We start from the raw sequence: 21604 nt of genomic DNA on the forward strand, positions 1-21604 counted from the left end.
ACTAATTCGAAAAAGGCGATTTAATATTACTCTCTATATATGAATATTAAATAGCAGAGACTTAATATAAAGTTTACGGATAAATAGCTTAGCTTATTTAAAGTAGAGGAAGTAATAGGCTCTTATAGATTAGCTTATAAGCTAATATTACTTTTATACTATAAAATCTATAACGTTTTATTAATCTCTATATTAGAGACGTATTATTTAAGGGATAGGGTAAACCCTAAAGAGCTATAGTTATTATTAACTATCTTACTATAAGAGGAAGAACCCTTTTACGTAATAGAGTTAATCTAAAGGTATAAGGGACTATAATAGAAAAGATAATACTATATCCGATAAAAAGGATATAGTATAGAGGACGATTCTTAGGAATTTATAGATAATATTAGCGATAATTTAATAAAGGATTATAAATAACGGATTAAGGAGCTATAGAGTATAATAAAAACGAACTTAATTTAGGCCTAGAGGCTATTAGCTTAATATATAATAATAGAATAAAGTAAAATACCTAAAAGTATACATTTTAAAAAATAACTTAATAATAACGTTATTATAGAGCGGATTAATATATAGAGTATAATAAGGGAATTATTATAAGGACTTATAGCTAAGATAGTAAAGGAAGTAGCGATAGACTCTTAAGTATATATAGTACGCTCTACTTAGTCTATAGAATAATTATTTATAGGAATAAGAGCTAGGGCTATAGTATTAACTATAGTTATAGAAGTTATTACTTCCTCCCCCGCTTCTTTTATTTCTTCTTCTTCTTTTTTTTCTTCTTTTTCTTCCTCCTCCTCGACCTCGTTATCGTTAATAGTAGCGGTAGTAATAGCGTTGGTAATAGTAGTAGTATAGGCCTAATAATAAGCGTAATATAGGCTAGAGATTATAGTCTCTATTATAGCCTCGAACGTAGCGAGTAATTAATTAATTAGAAAGCCCTTACCCTCTATAACTATTAGATTCCGCTATATTATACTAAGCTATATAATAATAGCGCGGGTATTAGTATAATTAAGGACTTAGAATAACGTTAATATAATAGCGTAAAGCTAGTTAACTATAGAGTACTAACCTCCTAATACTTATACTTACTATAAACGTACTCGGAGTACGAGGTAGCTATAGCGGCCCCTTCCTAGTTAAAGTAACTAGCGGACTAGCGCTATACGATATAGGATATATAGAGCGTATAGGGTACCTCGCGCTCTATATTATCCCGTAGCTAAGCGGCTAAGTAGTACTATAGCTACTCGATCTCCTTCTCTTTAGCTTAATTAAGAATATAGCCCTCTAAGGCCTAAGTTTAAATCCTCTTTTACTCCTCTAGAGTAAAATAGTCTATCTATCTATAAAAAGTTAATATAATATATTATAGGGCGAAAGCTATAGAGTATATATAATTATAGTAATAATAATAGTATTATAGTTACTAAATAACCTATTAATAATAGAATAATATCTTTATAATTATAAGATTTACTAATTCTTTAATTTTAATATTAAAATAATAAGGAAAATACTATAGGTTAATAAACCGAAATAATAAAGAAGCGCGGACTAAAAAGGATTTATAAATAGTAAATAGTAGAGGGCTAAAGAAAGAGAGTTAGAAATAGGCTATAGTAAAACGCTAAAAATCGATTAATAGGGCCTCCTTCTAATTTACGTAGACCGGCTAAGTAGCTACGAGAGAAGGACTCTACTATAGAGCTACGGGTATAATATAGGGTAATAAGAGGAAAGCTCCGGAGTAAGGCTATTCCTACCGACTCCTAAGGACTAGGAGTCCTAGAGGGGGGGATTATATTAGGACCCCTACGGAGCTACTAAGGGCCTGCTATGCTAAGGGGCTAGCTAGGGGGCTAAGGGCCTGGAGAGAACGTATATATAGGCTGCGGAGGGCCCCCTAAGCTGCGGAGGGCCAGAATTCAGATGTATTCCTATCCTATACCTATATTCTATCTATCTGCGGACCCTGTGGAAGACCCCTTCACTCTGCTCTAAACAACGCTCTGACAGGTAGAGTGATCATCATCGTTATCAACCTTGCTGATCAAAACATGCTGGAAGACACTGCCTTGACTTTTCCTTGATTGACATGTCTGCTATCTTCACTGGGAAAGAGCCGGCACTGGACCAGGCCAAACGAACGGGCCTCACAGCCCCATCGTGGCATGAACCTAATCTTACCTACCTGATGAGAGTGAGAATCTATGGCTTGAGGTTGATCTCGACGTCCCGCACTTGCCCTGCCGTGGCTGTTGCTCTCCGCGAGAGTCGTAAAGACGTAAAGGTCCGCTGTCGACCATGGTTACTTCATAATGACGAATGAATCATGAGGAATAACAATAAAGGGTATGTCAGGCCTCGTGTGCCGTAGCAAGGGCGACGTAGAGGAGGTATTCAAGGACTCGTCAAGGTCACGATTCCGCTGTGTATACTTTGGCAAGGCGACGTTGCGCAACATGCCATCTCTGGATCTCTTCTCGGCTTCAATACATCGTCTGCTAGGTTCCGATGAGAAATGATTCTCTTCTATCTCTATCTATTTCGAAACATAATGATACGTTGCTCATGAATACCATCATGAGAGGCACTTTTCCGATACAAAAATGACGAAGCCCACGTCAGCTGCCCGCAGCTGCCAAGACCTACACACGCGGCCAGTACGTACCGATGGCAGCGATGAGCTCGTGATTGGGCGACGCTTAACCAGCGAGCAAGAGCTCCTGACGTAGCCCCTCCTTCTTCGTGTTGCGAGGCTCTAGCTCGCCATCTCGTCGTCGCCTTGATCGTCGCCCGCCTGATCGTCATCATCATCAATTTCACTGCAACACCTGCATGTCCGCCTCTTCTTCACTGCATCCATCAGTCAATATTGTCCCGCAAACCTCACTCCACCTGTTGTATCCCTCTCCCCCAACCTACCATCATCTGCCTCACACAGTGAAACCCCGCAGTCGCCCTGTCATCGCGGGCCAGACTCCCCTGCTCATCGCACAATGGCGTCGATCCTCACCTCGGGCATGGCAAAACTGAACCCCTTCGCGGCCCGCACCCACGAGGACGACACAGAAGACGACGGCGAGGAGGTAAGCAACGGCACCCTTGCCGGCGGAGGCCACGGTGCTCGCGACACGGCCCTCAAGCACAACCTCCGCGTCAGCCATGCCCTCAAGGCCTATATTGCCGAGCACGGCATTCTGCCCGCGAGCGATGTTGACCTCGAGACCGAAGATGTCGTCGGGCCAGCTCTTCGCGACCTCATCGTGCGACCGCACATCAGGGTTCCCGCCGACGTCACCGACAGATCCTACCCGCTGCCAGACTATTTTGTCAGCTCGAGCCACAACACGTACCTCCTGGCACACCAGCTGTACGGAAACTCGTGTGCGACGGCGTACGAGACGGCCCTCAAGGCGGGGATCGCGCTGCGTAGAGATTGACGCTTGGGACAACAGTGACAACAAGGATGAGCCAAAGGTCACACACGGCTGGACGTTGACCTCCAACATTCCCTTCCGCGCCGTCTGTGAGGCCATTCGCGACGTGCACGATGAAGAAACAGAGGAGGCCAGAAAACACACCGAGGCCGGGATGGAAGGCGGCTCCCATCATCCTTTCCCTCGAGAATCACTGTGACGCCCATGGTCAGCGTCGTCTCGTCGAGATTATGAAGGAGGTCCTCGGCGACCGCCTTTTGAGCGAGGCCATCCGCGAAGAGGGCCACCGCGAGCAGGAAGGGTCCGGCGAACACGTCACCCTCGCCGAGCTGGGATCCAAGATTGCCGTCATTGTCGAGTACCACTACCCCGACGAGAAGGAGGACTCGGACAGCAGCAGCAGCAGCAGCGATGACGACGACGAGGCCGAAGACGAAAAGGCCGCACGCAAGGTCTGGCACGAGAAGAAGCACACGGCCGCCCCCTCCGCCGTCATCATTCCCGAGCTGTCGGCGCTCGGTGTCTACGCCCAGTCGGTCAAGCCGCCGAACAACTCGTGGTTCGACCCTGGCGGCCAGTTTGTCGGCCCCCACCACCACCTCATCAACGTGTCCGAGTCGGGCCTCGGTGCCCATCTGCCGGCGCAGAGCACCCACATTGCCAATCACAATGCCCGCCATCTCATGCGCGTCTACCCCAAGGGCACGCGCATCTCGTCGCGCAACCTCAAGCCCGTGCCCTTCTGGGCTGTCGGCGCCCAGATCTGCGCCCTCAACTGGCAGACTTTTGGCGCCGCCATGCAGATCAACGAAGCCCTCTTCAGCGGCACCGATGGCTATGTCCTCAAACCGCCCGCCATTCGATCGGGAGGCGACGGACAGCTCACCGACAAGCGCCGCAAGAAGAAGCTGCGTCTTCACGTTGCCGGCGCCTCGGACGTGCCGCTCCCCGACGGTCGCGCTCCTGACGACATCAAGCCCTACCTCACCTGCACCCTCGTGCACCCAGACGACCTGACGAGCAAGCCGCCCAAGCGCAAGACGGCCGGCTACAGGCAGCACAAGCTCGGCTTCCTGCACAAGGACGGCAAGAACCCGCCCGCCAACGACCCCGTCTGGGACGAGGTGCTCGAGTGGGAGTACGACGACAACCCTCTCGTCTTTCTGCGCATGCTCATCAAGAGCGACGACTCGTGGGCGTCGAACCCCATCTTTGCCGTCGCCGCCGTGCGCCTGCTCTACGCCACGGGCGAGTGGAACTTCATCCGCATGCTCGACCTTAAGGGGCAGGAGACAAAGTGTGCGCTGCTCGTCAAGATAGAGATTGTCGACGCCAAGGATGGGCTGGGCAAGTTTTTCGGCAAGGACTGATTTAGGGGGGCTGTGCATGGTTAGGATACGAGTCACGAGTTACGGCCGACGTGGTGAAAATGAAATGTCTCTGCAGGAATCGGTTTGAGGTGTTGCTGCCTTGTGAATTGTGACTGAGTGTAAGCTTTTGTTGAAGTGCCGAATACTTCATTGCATTCTTCATTGATGTCGAGGCCAGTCGTAAGAAAGCAGTGAGCACCTGTTAAGTTCCCTTTCTAATCTGGTGCGTAGATCGCATGGAGTGATTCGCCAAGACGACCGCCTGCATCCGAGTCTAGGAGAAAGGTCACAGCATCCTCGAGTATGGCCCTGCCATGGTTGTGGAGGCCATCTTTTCATATGCTCGGTCAGATGTGAGAGCTATTGGGGACAGTAATAGCTTGACTTCTCTTCCGAGTCATGGAGCTGCTGCGAAGGCTGGGGTTTAGAAGGTCTCAGAGCTTTGGATTGGGCAGACTGAGAAGGTCATCCGCACTTGAGGATCCACAGCAAATGGATACGTACAGATCAAGATACATCACGATTTCAGCACTCTGCAACCGTTTTGTACACGTTCTAGTAGCCCATGGGCCCTGTCAGGCGACCCTACGGAGCCGCCAAGCAGGGCTTCGGCCAGGGACAAAGGGTTACGAGAAACGTATACTGAGAGACTGAGGAGGGCCAGAACTCAGATGTGTTCCGACCCCCTACCTATTTTCTATTGCCTACGGACCACGTTTGGAAGACCTCTTCACTCTGCTCTCAACCACGCTCTGACAGACCCTAACTGGCCCCCTGTTCCAAGGTTCCGCAGTGGCTTCATCACACTCTTCGAGTTGAAGATCATCTGGCCGGCGACTTGTATATTGCTAGACTTTGCGATGTAATCGAAGGGAATTATGCGCAGACAAACGAGGCTCCCATGGATGCAAAGCAATATGTACGTGAGGTAGCACCGCGCCAACCCTCCTCATGCGGAAGGGCCAGGTGACTGTGCTGCTGAACAACCTCGACACGGGGACACAGCAGTTGTGTGGTGTTGTGTAACCCCCGCTGCAGATGGACAATGATGGAGGGTATGATAACGCTCCCAGCCTCCCAGTCGGAGGTCGCGTGTCAAGTTTTGCACGGAGCAGAAGTGCAGGAATACGAACCAATCAGTACAGATGGCAGACCGGACTCACCTTTCCAAAGGCCTCACCATTTCCGGGCTATATACGAGCCTACCAGTGTGCACCTTGCTCCAGCCACCAACTTGGTGCTGACTAGTGTGCCGCACGTGTAATCGGTGTATACGGAATTCGAGGCGCACGGGGTTTATAAGTATCCCTCCATCAGGCTGTCTCTTGCGGATGTCTGGTGTCATTGCTTGACATCAATTCATAATCTTTTGCTGCTACAAGATGACCGACGGGCCAGCTAATCCCCAACACGCTCGGACTTTCCTTCGATACGCCATGCGTTACCAGCCCCGAAAGCCCTTGGCCCGGCGAATGTCGGCATCGCCGACGCGTCTTATCACACACAGTGCAGCTACGTCTCTCCTCCTCCCAGCAAACGAGCAGCTGTCAACCACGATCGAGAGCCCACGCAAGTCCAATGTTCAACGCTTGAAGCAACACGCATGGCTCCGAAGTTGGTGGTGGTGGTGGGAGATAGCCGGTTGCATGGTCAGCATCATAGGTTGCGGCCTGCTGTTCATGATGCTCGGCTCTATCGACCAGTCGCCGCGGTTGTCGTGGCATGGGTTTCTAAACATCGAGCCCAACACTTATATTGCCATCATAGCCACCGCCTCACGGACCGCGATCACGGTCCCCATCTCATCGTGTCTCAGCCAGCTGAAGTGGCGGCACTTCCAAAATCGTGCTCACAGCCTAAACCATCTGGACCTCATTGACAAAGCGAGCCGAGGACCATGGGGTTCCCTCCAGGCCCTCTTCATGTTAGGCAAGGCAAACATGGTCATCTCACTGCTGGCTATCACGACCATCCTCTCGCTCGCCATCGGTCCGAGTGTGCAGCAGGTCCTGGAGATTCACACACGGGAGGCTATAGACTATAGTCGTGTTCCTCTGCTGGCATACGCTACAAACTACACATCCAAAGTCTTGTATATGACCCAAAGTAAGTCTTGGGGCTGGGCACCGGTGAGGAGGCGAAGTCTCTGACGTTTGTGCAAGACGATTCAGCAGCCCTTGAGGGAGTGGAGCCTATGAGTCGCCTGCAATTTGTCTCGAATATGATACGCGGGATAACTAAAACTGTAACAGTGCTGAGTTCTCTCTGCATTGGCGGACCGTGCCGGTGGCCAGAATACACGACACTGGGTATGTGCGTAAGCATCGACAACGTTACCGACAACACAACACGCACCTGCAGCCCCATTGTGCGGCAGGCGTCGCCACTCACATCTGGGGAGCCGATTCAAGACAGCGCCATATGGGAAGTAAACTGCACCTACAACATTCCAGAGGACACCTATGATATTCTAGTGTTAAGTGAGGAAGCAAGAGACCACACCCCATATCGGTCTAACGTGAGCTGGGTCTTCCGTGGCTTGGCGAATAGCCAAGAGGAGGAGCTGCCGAGCCCCGTTCAAGACCCTCTGTATTTACAAACCAAAGCCTATCGTGGTCTTGCAAATCTGACGCAGCTTTCGTCGGGACAAGATCAGGGAAAACCGATTCGCACGATAGTGGCGGGCGCAGATATCCTGACCACTAGGTCAACATCCTTTTCCACCTCTGTAGGGCCGCCTGACGTTGAGGTCCACCGTGTTCTTTTCTACTATTGCGCTAAAACGTACTCGAACTATACTTCAGCACCAGACGACTGGACCAGGCGATACCTGCCTAAGTTCACAGAGCCGCTTCGAAGACGCCATCTCGACGACCGCGACGACAGCGTGTACTGGGTGGCCCCGTCAACAAACACGGAATTGGTGCTGGACCCTCAGTCTCGGGACTACGTCATGGATACAGTTGCTTTCTTCCTGAAAGAAATTCCAAATAGCCTCACATCTGACTCACCCTCCTCAATAAAAAGAATGATCAGCCTTACTCAGGAACAATACGTCCTGAAAAGTCCGTTGAGCGCCTGGATACTGCTCAACGGGCTCAAGACCGCCATGTGGAATATGGCAGAGACCTTAGACGGTCTCATACAGAGCAAAGAGCACGACGATAATATTGAAGGGCAACTCTTTGGGGGAGAAATGTTGACAGAGGAAGTTTACTTCCACGTACGTTGGGCCTGGATGACAGTCATTGCCCTTGAGACACTATGCGTCACACTTCTCCTCACATTTACCGTGATTTCAACACGAAAGGACAGCCTCGTCAAGGACTCGAGCTTCGCCTTGCTGGTGCATAATCTGAGTGGGTGGGATAAGGTGTGCGTGCCTGAGCTTGAGAACACGGGAGCTCTGGATAGATTGGCAAAGACCATGACAGCAAAGCTAGAGGTGGACGAGGACGAGATACTCAAGTTCCGACCACAGGATGGAGGTCAAAAGGACATTCTTTTCCAGTAAAAGTGAAAATTGTAACACTCATTTTTAGGCTCCTTTCTTCTTTGCAGGCTGAGGTGTTCGATGAATAATTCCTCCTGTCGTCATGAGTTTGCCGCGGGCAATTTGGCCCTTATCCCAGATAGGAGGGTTGCCACCATCAAGCGCGTATGAATTCTGTTCACTGACTTACTAGAAGAGCCCGTTTCGGTCTCTGACAGCTGGCATGCAGTTAAGGGGCGGTACAGCAAATCGCACCCCTCCCCCCTCCCCATTTGATGCCTGTGGGGGCCTGGTCAAACACGACATGTGGTCCAAGGCAAGAAGTAACATTATAGTATCATGCTCAAATCATGATAAAGGGCGATTAAAATCACAAGGCACAAAGGACGATGGACGGAGGCGAAGCGGGAAGAGCGAGTGCCAGAAATTCTACGAGGGAAGAGATATGTGATGAATAGTCCTCCAGGAAGTCCTATGCTGTGTGACGCCGAACGACGGACCAAACCTCCGGAATCACAGCTTGCGCCCGTCAGATGGACCAGGGGTTTGTTCTGGGCCCAGGGTTTGTGAAAATGTCAGCTGAAGAGGTTAGATTTCCGCCGGGCAGCAGATCAAAAGTCATGCACTACAGTCAAAGCAGCGGTACGGCTAAGTCACCCTTGAGGCCCCTCTGACCCTTCCTATACCCCACCTAACTGTTTCTGGCATACACAGCGGGCGTTTTGGTCGACATCGTGGGGTCAGGCGAGTAAAGCTTATCTGAGATTGACTTCCGCTCGGCCTGATCCGGCTTCGCGATCGTGTCTATTGAATGCCAGCCGAGACAGCCTATGGTTGGTGGAGGATTGGCTGCTGCGTGTGAACTGCCAATCGGCCGCGAAGACGAGTCCACAAGAAGCCACATGCACCTCTGCCCTACGTCCGGGTGATTGCGTTCTTCAACTGTGCCTCGCGGTTGTGGGAGGCCAATATGCAGGGAAAGGGCACAGCAGTGCCGAAGAGGAAGGTCGCTTGCTTGATGAACCTCGCCAAGCGGTGAAATCTTAATCGCACCGCGCGCAGTGATAAATCTGAAGGATCGTGGCTTCAATCTTTCCACTGGGGGCATCTACATGGGTATCCCAGGATTGAATCATACACGAAATCTGTATGATAACCTCGCCATGCTCGAGTTCTAGTATGTAGGATATCGATGGCCCGAGATGCTCTAGGCCGCAGAGCTGCAGAACGATGGATGAGTGTTGTATTGACAGGGCGTCTCTAGCAACAATCAATTCTAGTGAAGACGAATGGTAAGGCTGACAAGAAATGATCTCATTGGATGTGTCTCTGTTATTAAGTGAGCTGTCCACTCCCGTCTTCAAATCCCATCAAGAGACTGGCGGCGAGCCTGCAGCGGGCGTACTAAGCGCTAACAATCCATGCCAGCCTAACAGCTGACTTTCGAAGATTTCGCACCTCAGACTCACATCAAGATACCACAGGCCAATCGCACGTCGAGCAAAATCGTGGCAGCCCCAGTTAACCAACAGGATCGTTGAGCCTAGCCCCTGTTGTGCGACATGAACCCAGAAAGAACTCTCAACTAGGCGCGGCGAGGCTTGACAAAAGTTCCAAACTACAAAAGTTCCCAGCCCCATGCCAACATCTGCATCGTGAGCCGAATTACGAACCGAGGACCCATCACGCACTCGACTACCTGCCTGATCGAGCATACCATGATGTCCCAAGTCACCCAAGTTGTAGAAGTGCCTGGCACGAGCGGGTGAAGGTATCGTGAGCTTTCTCAGGCCACCGCTGGCGTGAGTCTCGAACACGTTCTGGAAGGGGTTCTGGAAACTATAAAAAGACGCATTTTCGCATCTTGTAAATCACATCTCGCCTCTCATCCCATTCAATTCGATTCCACATTCGCAAAGGTATGTACTCTTCTCTCTGCTGACGGTGTTGCCTTCTTAACCAGCTATCAGATGGTCTCTCTCTCCTACTTCAAGAAGCTCGGCGGGCTAAGCTCACTCGTCGTTCTTCTCGCTGCCTCCGCCGCCGCCAAAGACGTGGCAGTAGTCGATGTCGTCGATGATACCGCGTGCATTGAGAAACTCCTCGACAATCACGACTGGGAAGCCGAGAACTCGACTCTTGCCTGCGGCTCGACTTTCTCTCTTGTCGAGGGACCAGCCATTGTAGCTCGCCAGGCCCACGGCACCTGCCAGGCTCAGACGTATACCTACCGCGAGCACCGCGTCGTCGCGTCGGGCACATGGTGGGGACCTTGGATCAAGTCCTCGGGCTGCCTCTACTGTGAATTATCGAGCGGAGAATGCATCAAGGAGTTCAACTGGGGCCGCACCCAGACCACGTCCTTCTCGATCGGCTTCGGAATGGACTCGGTCCCCGATGTTAAGAGAGCTATCAATGCTGCGCCCAACCTCAATTTCGGCTACTCTTGGTCTGAGTCCAAGTCCATCGGCGGCGCTACCCGGTGCACCGTGCCAGCGAGAAGCAAGGGCAGTTACTGGACACAGATGCTCATGGGCTGGTCCGACAGTCAGAGCAGAACTGTCAGGAAGAAGATCACTAAGCTGTGCACGGCCACTTTTGAGTACGATGGCTGGGGCGGCTCTGGACACGCTGACTGGCCTATCACCAATGGTCACACGGTCAACGAGGGATGCAGTACCGGCGCGGCCGCCGAGTGCCCCTAGTCCACCACATGCAGTTGTCAGCGGCTACTCCAACATGCAAACGACAACTCTCAGTTTTGCGAGAGAGATTGTTTCTCAAGCTCGGTATTCCTAGCAGACTAGACATCTTGGAAGACAATACACAGTGCCGGACTTTGGATGTAGATAGAACGTTTGTTATTACATTAGGTCATGTTTGAGTCGCTGCTCCTTCAGCTAGGGGAGCACTCACAACAATTGAGAATTAAGACTTGCTGTAATAAACATAGCATCGGTATTTCATTACCTTGACGTGTATTGTTTTGTTTAAGTGCCTTGCTCCGAACTTGACCGGGTCACATGATCCAAAGCGCATGTCCCAGGAGCACTATGGTTGTTTGTAAGCTTTTTTGGATATTATTTTAACACAGAAGCCATCGCTTTCGAAACTTGAGATACTGATGCATTGCGAGGAAGTGCTGTTGCCAGGTCCAATCAATGCGGTGCAATTAATTACATGGGTGTACTGTGTGTTATCATTGGTGAACGCTGAAGCTCGTGAGCCAAGACTGCTTGCAAACAGACATACAGAGACCGACACACTGACTGCAAAAACGCAACAAAGTCCAACTTACCAGCGGCGAGGCCTGACAACCAGGACGAAAATCATGCCGCCGCAACTAAGTCGCCTCTGCTAATAAATTAACTCAAGTTGGCTTCAAAAAGTCGTGGCACTTAATCTTTAACACAGGACGTAAGTCCTAAAGTTTTAAGTAAAGTAAAAAGGTGCTTGGGATTTCAAGTAATCACGACATAGATTTCTTGTTGTCATAGCCGCCTGTCTAGGATATGAAGGCTCAGATTTATCTTTATGAAACGCGATAGTAAGGAAAATTTCGGTCATGGTGGTAGATTGGCCTCAAGATGAATGGTGATCGAGCCACCCTGATACAGTGCCTACCTTACTTACTTTGAATGAACCATATTCAACCCCATGTGAGCCGCCCCGCACCGCTCAGAGCTGTAGTGTGGCTGAGGAGCTTCTGCGGCGTCGAATGCAGCGAGTAGAGGATACCTCAAGACAAACGTTCCTATGAAGCAATCGGTCGTCTGATGGAAATTTGCATGTCTGTGTTTAACAGAAATAGCTGATATCCAATGTGTTCATCTACAGCACGTAACAAAGAAAGAGCCGCGACTAGGTCTGGGATGAAGGTTGTGCCCCCAGAATTGCAAGGTCCACAAGTCTTCCGATTGTGATATTTCCCATCATCGATACGGTTTAGCGGCGGGCTATCGTCGGCTCTCAATCGAATTTATGAATCAACCCAGTTATTCTCGGGGGAGGGCAGGTAGGGCAGTCATGTCTGTGTCAGAACCCGATTAACTGTATTTCTTGGGTGCCATTTATCCAGGTGCCAGTAATAAAAGCCCGGAGACTTCCAGCCTTTTGCGTCAGATAGCATTACTCCAAAACGTGGAACATCAAGATCGCATCACCAATATGCACGTCAAACACATTGCCACCTCTACTGTGGCCCTCGTGCCATGGGATCCACTCTCCCCTGAACACATCGACCGTCTCACCCAGCAGCGCATTGACTGTGGTTGGCATATTGACAAACCCTCCGGGGCATGGAAGGAGGCCCAACAGGGAGGGATCAAATGTATTTACTGGCTGGTAAGTACCCGACAATTGCTGATTAGGCACATGCAGTCCATATTTTCACCTGCTAAACAGCCACAGGTTCTACAATCTCATGACCCACAAGCAGGGGAGATGATCCAGCTGCACAAGTCGGCCCATCCAAAAGTAAGGGTAATCGGTTTGGCTCAAACGAGACGATGAGGACTGACAAGTAGATGTAGCAAAGCGATCCTCTTTTAGACACCTGTACTACGCTCCGGGGCCTCACTCTACAGCCGTCAGGAAACGAGTTCTTCCCGATCGGCCATATTGCATTGGATATTTCATATCATGAAGCCGATGGTTTCAACCTTGACTTGCCTGAGGACTCAACACTATGGATCAAAAGTCTTTTCATTTCAAAGGCTCTGCGGTCCAGCGGCATCGGTAGAGCAGCCATGGATAAACTAGAAGGCATGGCTACGTCACCGCCGCTATCTGCCACAACGCTCATGCTGGACACTCTGCTCAAAGACGATCAGATCAAATTTCAAAATCCAAAGGTGAGTAAGGGTTTTGCGGATGATTCTCAACCGCTTGGGAAGCATGCTGACTTCTGAGTATTAGGTTGCCAACCAGGATTGGTATGCAAGGAGAGGGTATCGCCTCGTACATACTGAGCCAGGATTTTATGAAGATGAGAAACAGTTCCAGGGTGCTATTCCTCGTACTGTGTTCATGCGCAAAGACCTGTAATACGTAGATAGGCATGGTAGCGGCAATTGCAAAAGCAATAACTCCACTTACAAGGACAGATATCATTAAGATCCTTCGATAAAACATTCATCACTCTGAACTCGCTTTTTTCAGAGCGTGTGGGCCAGGAGAGTGAGAAGGGCATCCACAGGTAATATCAGCAGCTAATTTTAGGTAGAGGGTATGGGTTATATGAGCTCTGGCCGTCCGCAGCTATGAGGCCCCTCCGCAGCCTATCTCTACGTCATCTCTTAGTTCCTTTAAGTATTCCTTTGTCTTTGGTCTCTTGGCACTTTTTCTGTGCAGCTAGCTTCGGTGGTGAACGGAACTATGCCACCAAATGAACACCTTTTCCGTCTCCGAAAGAACTTTCGGTCGAATCCATATTGGTTTACTTCAGGAAGTAGCGCCAACAAGCAGTGGCTAATGCTGCTTGTCAGTACTCTTCGGTCCGTGTCAGGGCATCTCTATCATACATATATGTTCTTTATTGTGCGGTTACTATAGACCGACTTATGGGAAATGATACTCAGGTTCATCTCAAAGAGCTTGAACATTTGTCAGGTCGAGTTTTGCCTATTCTATGCCCGATCGATTTGCAATCACTTGTAGCTAATCCGATGAACGTATCGATTGAGGCTGTCAAGCTAACGCTTGCAGGTCCCTTGCGATTTTGCCAGATGACTAGTGGTTGGTCAATGTATTACTGGTACCTCTCCTGAACACGCCCATCAGTCGAGCAAACGCGGCACGCCAGGGCGCGCCAAAGGATACAGATGCCACGAGAGTACAAAGTGTATGGAAGACTTCATAGGTGTAGATTTCAGAAGCGCGGCTACGTCGCATTTATCGATTGATTGCGGCAATAACTTTGCGAACATTTCTTTCGCCGTGTTGCATTTGGGGACTAGCAGTCGTGTGTGACAGACGATAGCAGCTGTCAATACCAGTGGATCGCTTTTGCGGCGTGGTCTCGCAGCGGGTCAGCGGTGAATGCTTGCTACCTTTGGAACAATGCGGCTGGGTGGGCATATTTGATGGCCAGGCACCCATGTCCTAGATTGCGACTCAGCGAAGAGATGGCTCTGCTTTTGCCGACGAACTATTGATAGCGTCGCGAGGGGATTGCGGGGGCCATCAGAAATACCGGGCCTTGCCCCAGCTGCCGGAATCCGTGCATCTGCTGAGGGCGGCGGGCTTCTTTGATCGTTCGACATGAGTTATTGCGTGTACATCTTGTGTCTCTGCGTCGTGACCACGACGTGCGACGTGATCAGGAAATGTCGCGAAACTGTCGGGAGGAAGCAAGTCCGTCGAACACACAGGCGAGTGCCTATCATCACATGTCAGACACACTTCATGGATCCTGTCTGCCAGTTCAGGGCGGGGGAGCCAGTAATCTGTGTGAAACGAGCGTTTAACCAACATAAGCGTAACCGCCAGCCTCTCCTGATCTTTCGGAGCTGATACATGAACTGGGAAAGAGTTGACCTGCCCGTTCAGACTTGAATGTGCTTTCTCCGCAATATGTCTTTCTGAGGCGACCAGCATGACAGAAATGGCACGATACAAAAGCATGTGCAAGTCTAGGTTGCCGTCATCAATGTCCAACCAGTCTCAGGTCTAGCCCGATCGGTCTGATCTCCGATGCAGCAACTCGGGCGCCCGGCACGCTTAACAGTAGCTACCCCGTCTACAGTAACACTCCCCGCAGCCACCACGGACATAACAACTTGAAGGAGAACGGCAGAGCTGGTGTTGAACATGCACGTGCCGTAAGCCATGGCGCCTGAGCGTTCAGCTTGCGTAGCATTTACTCTTCGAATCCACGACAGGATGTCGGCTAGACGCCGTAGAAGCTCTCCTTGGCGATCTGGAACTCTTTGGCAGGAGAGGTTAATGCGGGATGCTAGGGGAGTCATTGGCTGGCGATCATCAGTCGAGTTCCCTGGTCGCTGAGGGGGGCCAGCATGGAGCTTGCCGGAATTGAGTGTCGATCAGTATGCCAGCACCTGGGAATAAACATCATGCACGTGGGCTGCGTGGTTCATTTGAAAGGGCAGGTGTTCTCCGGATGCCCGTTGTCATGCTTTTGGTCAGAGGTTAAATAGAAGCTTTGCGACCCTCTCCTTGCAAAGTTGAAGCCAAGGACGAAGCCATCACCCTCACAACGATCCACTCGCCAAGGAGTTAGCTGCCCCCGGTGCACCCACAAGTCCCCGCAAACAACCCGCTTGATAGCTCAACATGCGTGTCTATGCGACGTCTCTCGCCGTTCTGGCGCAGCTCGCGGCCATTGCACAGGGTGTGCGCATCATTCAGGGCAACGATGATGGCTGGGCCGAACTATACGCCCGTTCTGCCAATGCCGCTTTCAAGGCGGCCGGCCACCAGGTCATTCTCTCTGCGCCCGCTGAGAACAAATCTGGCAGTGGTTCGTCACGCCCTTCGTCGTCTGTCGTGTAACCCCAAAGCTGACCACCATCAACCCCAGGCTCCAACGACGAGGAACCAAAGCCACGCACTGAGCCCTGCCAATACAACTCGTGCCCCGCCAACAGCGGCCCTCTTGGCGTCAACGCCACCTCGCCCGATCTGCACTGGGTCAACTCGTTCCCTGTGACGGCTCTCCGCTACGGCATTGACAACTTTGTCAAGCAGTCCTGGCCTCAGGGCGCCGACCTCGCTGTTACTGGCCCCAACGTTGGCTCCAACATATGGGTTCAGGTCCCCTTCTCGGGCACCGTCGGCGGCGCCGTCTTCGCCGCCAAGGACCGCAAGCTCCCTTCCATTGCCTTCTCCGGCTCCAGCAGCGGCACGCTCGCTTGGAACACGCAGCCCGTGCCCACACGTAGCACCGTCTACGCCGAGCTCGCGACGCGCCTCGTCAACGCCGTCGTCGCCGGCGCAAGCCCTACCTCCCTCGAAGAACGTCAACTTCCAGAACATCGACAAACATCGACAACCGCTGCAAGTCAAATTCGTCCTGACGAGGCTCAAACCCCGGCATCTTCTCCGCCCAGGACGCCCTCAGCTTGCGGCAGCACCAGGCTGCCCACCGAGACGAGCGTCATTCTGAGGACTGATGCCTGCTACGCTACCGTCAGCATTGGTGACGCTGCCGACAAGACGACTGCTTCGGCTGCGCAGCAGGCGCCTGTCATTGCCAGGCTCTCCAAGCTCACTACCTGCCTGCCTTAGGTGTCTGTGCGTCGCTTTTTAGTAATAGCGCCTAGCTTCATTGTAGACTGACTGCTCTCAATCAAGACGAGTTGACGATTCTCATACCCGTGAAATACATTTCCAGTGTGAGATACCCCTATCGGAATGGGGGATCGGGTCCCCGTCCAGCAGACTGATCAGTGCTGGTGATTGAAGTCTGGCGTTCAACCCCGCTCGATACTCCTTGGTCATGACTGCCCGTCTTTCGTGTTACGTTGTCGGGCAGCCATGAGACATGTGCCAAGGCAGCCTCCGGCCAGGCTGCCTTTGCGTACCACTGTTTATCCCCCCGTGATGATTGGTCATCCAGCCTCAGCCTGCTCTAGCATTAATAGAATGGCGATCTAGGCCCATGTAGAACAATCAGGTTGTAGCCGGTTAGCTAATACGACCTACCACTGGATGTCAGTGTGGTGTCTCTTTCGTGCGACGGCATAATACAGCCCCTAAGAGGCGGCAAGTATAAGACTGGATGGGCCTCTTGTGTCGCCAATTTGGAATTTCTCATTTTCTTCTTGTCAACAGTTGCCCTGCCCACAATTCTTCAACAAACTGACAAGTACTTGCCAGCAAGTTCGTTGTAGGGGAGCAAACCTTGAATTATGAATGCAGCAGGTTGACTCCAGTGAAAGATTGTTGCGCCATACAAAGTACCTAGTGACAGTCTTTTAGCGGCCAAGATGGCCGAGGTCCTTGGGCTCTCCGCAAGCATCATTGCCATCGTCGACCTCTCGGCAAAGCTCGCCAGTCACTGCAAATTTTACGTCGAAAACGTGAAAGATGCGCGTGCAGACTTTCGCAAGCTTCTCATCGAGATCACGTCTGTCGTAAACGCTGTAGACATTTTGAAATTTCTCATCGAACATGACCCCGATTTCGAATCTGACCAGCTGTTGAGTCTGTCGGGACAGTCAGGCTCCATCGCCGGATGTCTCGATGCTCTGACACAACTCGAGGCTATGCTGCCTCCGTCGGAAGATATCGATTCCGGCAATTCGTGTCCCTCAACGAAATCGAGAATGAAGAATATCGCGACCCGTCTCGCATGGCCCTTGAAGAAGACTCGCGCCATGGGCCTTCTGGATGATATTATGAAGCATAAGGCTACGATGCAACTCGCTATGATAGGAGATATCTCGTACGTCGCATGTGCCAAGTCGCGCAACTATGAACTCAACACCTGACTGTAACACAGTAAGGATGTCAAGGAGATCGAAACAACAGTGGGAAATATTCAGAAGAAATTAACCAGTAAGTTCATCAGTTCGGCATCGATAGTCACGACATTACGGGCCAATAGATTAACAAACATCCAGATGATGAGCGATACCGCTTATTGGATTGGCTCACGATTGTCAACCCGTCTAGCTTACACTATGAAGCAACTGCTTTGTACGAGGAGGGCACAGGTGACTGGGTTTCCCGAGATCTTGCGTGGCAAAAGTGGGTAGATCCGGAGGCAGTAAAGCCAAAATGTCTGTGGCTCAAGGGAATACCTGGTGCCGGCAAGACCGTTTTGGCCTCTCACCTGTTCCACAGTCTGGAACTGATGCACCAAGATTGGCCAGCACTGCGATACGGCATAGCTACCACTTCGAACAGAAAGCGACAGCACGGTAACTCTCTTTCAATCGCCCATATATACTACTACTGTCATCATACTCGCAATCACGATGAATCGTTACCGTTCTTGCGTTGGATTGTCAACGAGATGTGCCGGCAATCTGAAGTGGTTCCGCAACAGCTTATCGACATCCATCGCTCCGGCCGCCAGCCCAGTATTCAACAATTGCTAAACAGTTTGGTTTTCATGATCAACATGTGGGACTCCGTTTACATCATGATCGACGCTTTAGATGAAAGCAAACCACGGACCGAACTTCTGAAACTGTTGCACAAGCTTGGCACGGAACATAGATTTCAAAATCTAAAGATCCTTGCAACCAGTCGAATCTACCCGGATATTAAGGATAACATGGAACCTATCGCGACATCAATCGACATGTCTAATCCTTTTGTGGAAGATGACATTAGGAAATTTACATTCAACGACTTGGAAAGACGCCGCACGACGGATTTCAAGTACCTCAATCAGGCTTTCATGAATGAAGCAGCCGGCATAATATCCGTCAAAGCGGAAGGCATGTAAGTACATTGGCCATGGACTTCGCCAGTTCGGCCTTGTGCTTCAACTCCTCCAACTCCCATGTCCGTCGCTAATGGACCGGACAGGTTCCGTTGGGCGGTCTGCCAGATAGACACCCTTCGGCGAATTCAGTCCAAAGGAGAATCCTTTCTTCGCCAAGCTCTGCTCACAATGCCTAAGGGCTTGGACGCAGCCTACGATAGAATATTTCAACTGATTACGGAGGAGATTGATGAAGACGATCTTATTGTCAGGGATGCGCTCTCCTGGATTCGCCATCACAAGACTTTGCTAAGTGATTCTGATGATATTCCTGTCAGGGTGCTCATCCAAGCAATACACCCGGAGACACGAGATCCTCAAACCAGCGATGTTCAATTTCTTCTGGAGGAACAAAATCTCCGCAACGCCCTCGGTTGCCTGGTTCGGTTCCGAGAAGAAATTCCGTTTTTCATCAGTTGTCCGGAGTATTGGTCGAACACTACGGCATTGAGTACATCGTTGACGACAGTTGGTCTCGCGCACTACACTGTTGCCGAATACCTCACTTCAGACCGGATTAAAAGCACCACGTCACGACGATTCAGACCTCTCGACTTGAATGCACTCATAGAGCCAGCAATGAGCGAAGCTCTGAGATGTACAACCGACATGTCGTCTTATGCATGGCAGCCAGTTCATACCAGTTTTGTAGGTTATCAGATGGCCTGGTGTTTCCGTCTTTTAACACAGAGAAGTATACTGCTTGAGGATCAGAATCTCTTACGGTTATTCTTTGAGGCCCAGGGAGTGCCTCGAAGCAACATACAATTATTCCTCAAGGCAGAATGCGACCATCCATCCAATGGGGGCGTTTTAAAACGAAGACACCCGTGGACCATGCTAATAGCTGAGTCGGACAGGGGCTGGGAACTATTGAGGGCCACACAAAATCTAATGGGGTTATTCGAATTTGGCTTTTACGACCTTGCCAAAGACCTTATTCTCCGTCACTCTGTGTCGGAGCAGATAGGAATGTTAACCACGACGACGCGCTGGCAATGTGCTTTTGATATCTTTAGTATGGACACGAGAGAATTTGTCTCATGGGAGTTCGAGGGAGCCCTGCCTCAATGGATCGCGACCGGGCTCGGCGCGGAGCGTGACGACACTGCCTATTGGCGAGCCAGATCTTTTGAAAGCCTTTGCCGAGACTTTGGATCTCTGTTTCTTCGTCAGATCCCGGGCCTACTTTTGAACGTCATCGCATCGCATGGTCTCGTAGACGCATTATGCTGTCTCCACCATCGGGACCCAAAACTCTCGACGACGACAAGGGGTCGATGTATCATTCCGATGCTTCTTGATAACGGAGCCCAGACCGACCCCCCAGGATTTGGTATCACACCTTTACAGGTCGCCGTGTCGCAGAACGACCGCCGCGCCACGAAATATCTCTTGGAAGCAGGTGCGGATGTCAACGCTTCAGGAGTGCAAGACGGGCATCTCTATGGTCCAAGAGAACATCTAAGCCGGTTCAACTCGCTTCAGGGGATAAGTCCGCTGTACATTCACGAAAGGCTGAGGAACCGGTGTGGTAATCCGTGGGATGCCCCGCCGAATAAATTTGTGCGGTCCAAAGACATTGGCCGGTACCTGAGAGAACGTGGAGCCCGCGCAGAGAGGACAAGCCAACCGGGAAGCGTCCAAGGTTGTGGAATTTACCATTGGGACAACCGGTCGGATGACGAGGTATCTGTAGACGAGGTTGATTTCAGCAGCGACACTGATCTGGACTCGGATTCTGAAGAAATGCTAGGTCAAGGTATCCTGCTCGCAGATCCTGAGTAAATTTTAGGCCGAGAAATCTCTTTTAAGAACAAGTCATTATCTATCATGCAATTTTTTACCCAGCCGTCGCTATGCTCCATTCCAAGAAACCACCAAGTGCGAAACGCAGCCCCAAACCAAAACACCTCACGTATCTCTCGAGTACAGCGACGCCTTCCTCCACGTGGCGCCATAGCGCATGATGAAGATGGGAATAGGCGCCAAGCACAGGCTGACGGCGCCGAGAATGGTGAAGCCCCAGCCGTACCCAAAGTGGGCGCGCAGCGGGCCGGTCGACAGCGGCAAGAAGGTGCCCATGAGGCAGCGCGTGACGATGACGCCGGTCATGGCCGAGGCCGAGTACAGGCCAAAGGCGTCGACGACGTAGGCCGACACGGGCACCATGGCCAGCAGCAGCGAGCCGTCGAGCAGGGCGGCGGCGAGGAGGAGCAGGGGCACGGGGAGGCGCAGCTCGGCGGCCCAGCCGTAGGCCATGACGGCGAGGGGCAGAGCGAAGGCGCCGACGATGGTGAGGGGCAGGCGGTGCTCGGGCTTGCCGCCCTCGGGGTCGTGGGCGCGGAGGTGGATGTAGATGCGGTCGAGGCCGAAGTTGCAGATGGCGATGGCCACGAAGGAGCCGATGCTGAAGGTGATGAAGGCCGAGCCGGTGAGGGCCGGCGAGAAGCCGTAGATGTCCTGCAGAATGTCGGGCAGCGTGATGGACATGACGTAGAAGTAGCTGAAGGAGATGGAGCCGAAGAGGGAGAGGGCGAGGAGCACGCCCGAGCTGAAGAGGACCGACATGGGCCGCGTCACCGAGTGCCAGAGCTTCCGGAGGCTGCCGTGGTCGCTCGACTCCTTGGGCTCCTGGTCCAGCTGGTGCTGCCGGTACAGCTCTGGCGCGCGCTTGCGAGGATGACCATCTTGTACGTCTCGCGGAAGCGGGTCAGGAAGAGGATCTCGCAGGCGACGGCGAGACCGGCGCTCATCCAGAGGACCTGGCGCCAGCCGAGGCGTCTGGGCCGACGGCCCCCCTGATGGGGGGACCAACGGCGCCGCC

At 51.4% G+C, this 21604-nt stretch overlaps 7 protein-coding genes across 7 annotated transcripts in view; 6 read left to right on the forward strand and 1 right to left on the reverse strand.

Annotated features, from left to right (window-relative positions):
- Nucleotides 1-3017: 3017 nt before the first annotated feature.
- Nucleotides 3018-4828, forward strand: VDBG_09770 (1-phosphatidylinositol-4,5-bisphosphate phosphodiesterase delta-1; the record flags this gene model as incomplete). Its single annotated transcript, XM_003000004.1, has 2 exons — nt 3018-3415; nt 3586-4828. 2 exons carry the CDS (start codon nt 3018-3020, stop codon nt 4826-4828), a joined length of 1641 nt encoding a protein of 546 aa, XP_003000050.1.
- Nucleotides 4829-8024: 3196 nt separating this feature from the next.
- VDBG_09771 (predicted protein) lies at nt 8025-8342 on the forward strand (the record flags this gene model as incomplete). The annotated part of the gene is made up of 1 exon (XM_003000005.1): nt 8025-8342. The coding sequence occupies one exon, from the start codon at nt 8025-8027 to the stop codon at nt 8340-8342; it is 318 nt and encodes a 105-aa protein (XP_003000051.1).
- A 1949-nt stretch (nt 8343-10291) lies between these two features.
- On the forward strand, nt 10292-11026 carry VDBG_09772 (predicted protein; the record flags this gene model as incomplete). The annotated part of the gene is made up of 1 exon (XM_003000006.1): nt 10292-11026. One exon carries the CDS (start codon nt 10292-10294, stop codon nt 11024-11026), a length of 735 nt encoding a protein of 244 aa, XP_003000052.1.
- Nucleotides 11027-12488: 1462 nt separating this feature from the next.
- VDBG_09773 (predicted protein) lies at nt 12489-13367 on the forward strand (the record flags this gene model as incomplete). The annotated part of the gene is made up of 3 exons (XM_003000007.1): nt 12489-12665; nt 12854-13174; nt 13239-13367. The coding sequence occupies 3 exons, from the start codon at nt 12489-12491 to the stop codon at nt 13365-13367; spliced, it is 627 nt and encodes a 208-aa protein (XP_003000053.1).
- A 2247-nt stretch (nt 13368-15614) lies between these two features.
- VDBG_09774 (5'/3'-nucleotidase SurE family protein) lies at nt 15615-16568 on the forward strand (the record flags this gene model as incomplete). Its single annotated transcript, XM_003000008.1, has 2 exons — nt 15615-15801; nt 15862-16568. 2 exons carry the CDS (start codon nt 15615-15617, stop codon nt 16566-16568), a joined length of 894 nt encoding a protein of 297 aa, XP_003000054.1.
- A 701-nt stretch (nt 16569-17269) lies between these two features.
- VDBG_09775 (ankyrin repeat protein) lies at nt 17270-20565 on the forward strand (the record flags this gene model as incomplete). The annotated part of the gene is made up of 5 exons (XM_003000009.1): nt 17270-17727; nt 17785-17840; nt 17906-18734; nt 18822-19158; nt 20131-20565. 5 exons carry the CDS (start codon nt 17270-17272, stop codon nt 20563-20565), a joined length of 2115 nt encoding a protein of 704 aa, XP_003000055.1.
- A 126-nt stretch (nt 20566-20691) lies between these two features.
- Nucleotides 20692-21604, reverse strand: part of VDBG_09776 (conserved hypothetical protein) — a gene marked incomplete at both ends in the record, with an annotated part of 1588 nt that continues 675 nt past the window's right edge. The window contains one exon of the mRNA XM_003000010.1: nt 20692-21542. Coding sequence (XP_003000056.1) covers nt 20692-21542 — 851 coding nt within the window. The remainder of the gene's footprint in view (nt 21543-21604) is intronic.

The sequence above is a fragment of the Verticillium alfalfae genome, genomic scaffold, assembly GCF_000150825.1.
Source record: "Verticillium alfalfae VaMs.102 supercont1.16 genomic scaffold, whole genome shotgun sequence".
Lineage (NCBI taxonomy): Eukaryota > Fungi > Ascomycota > Sordariomycetes > Glomerellales > Plectosphaerellaceae > Verticillium > Verticillium alfalfae.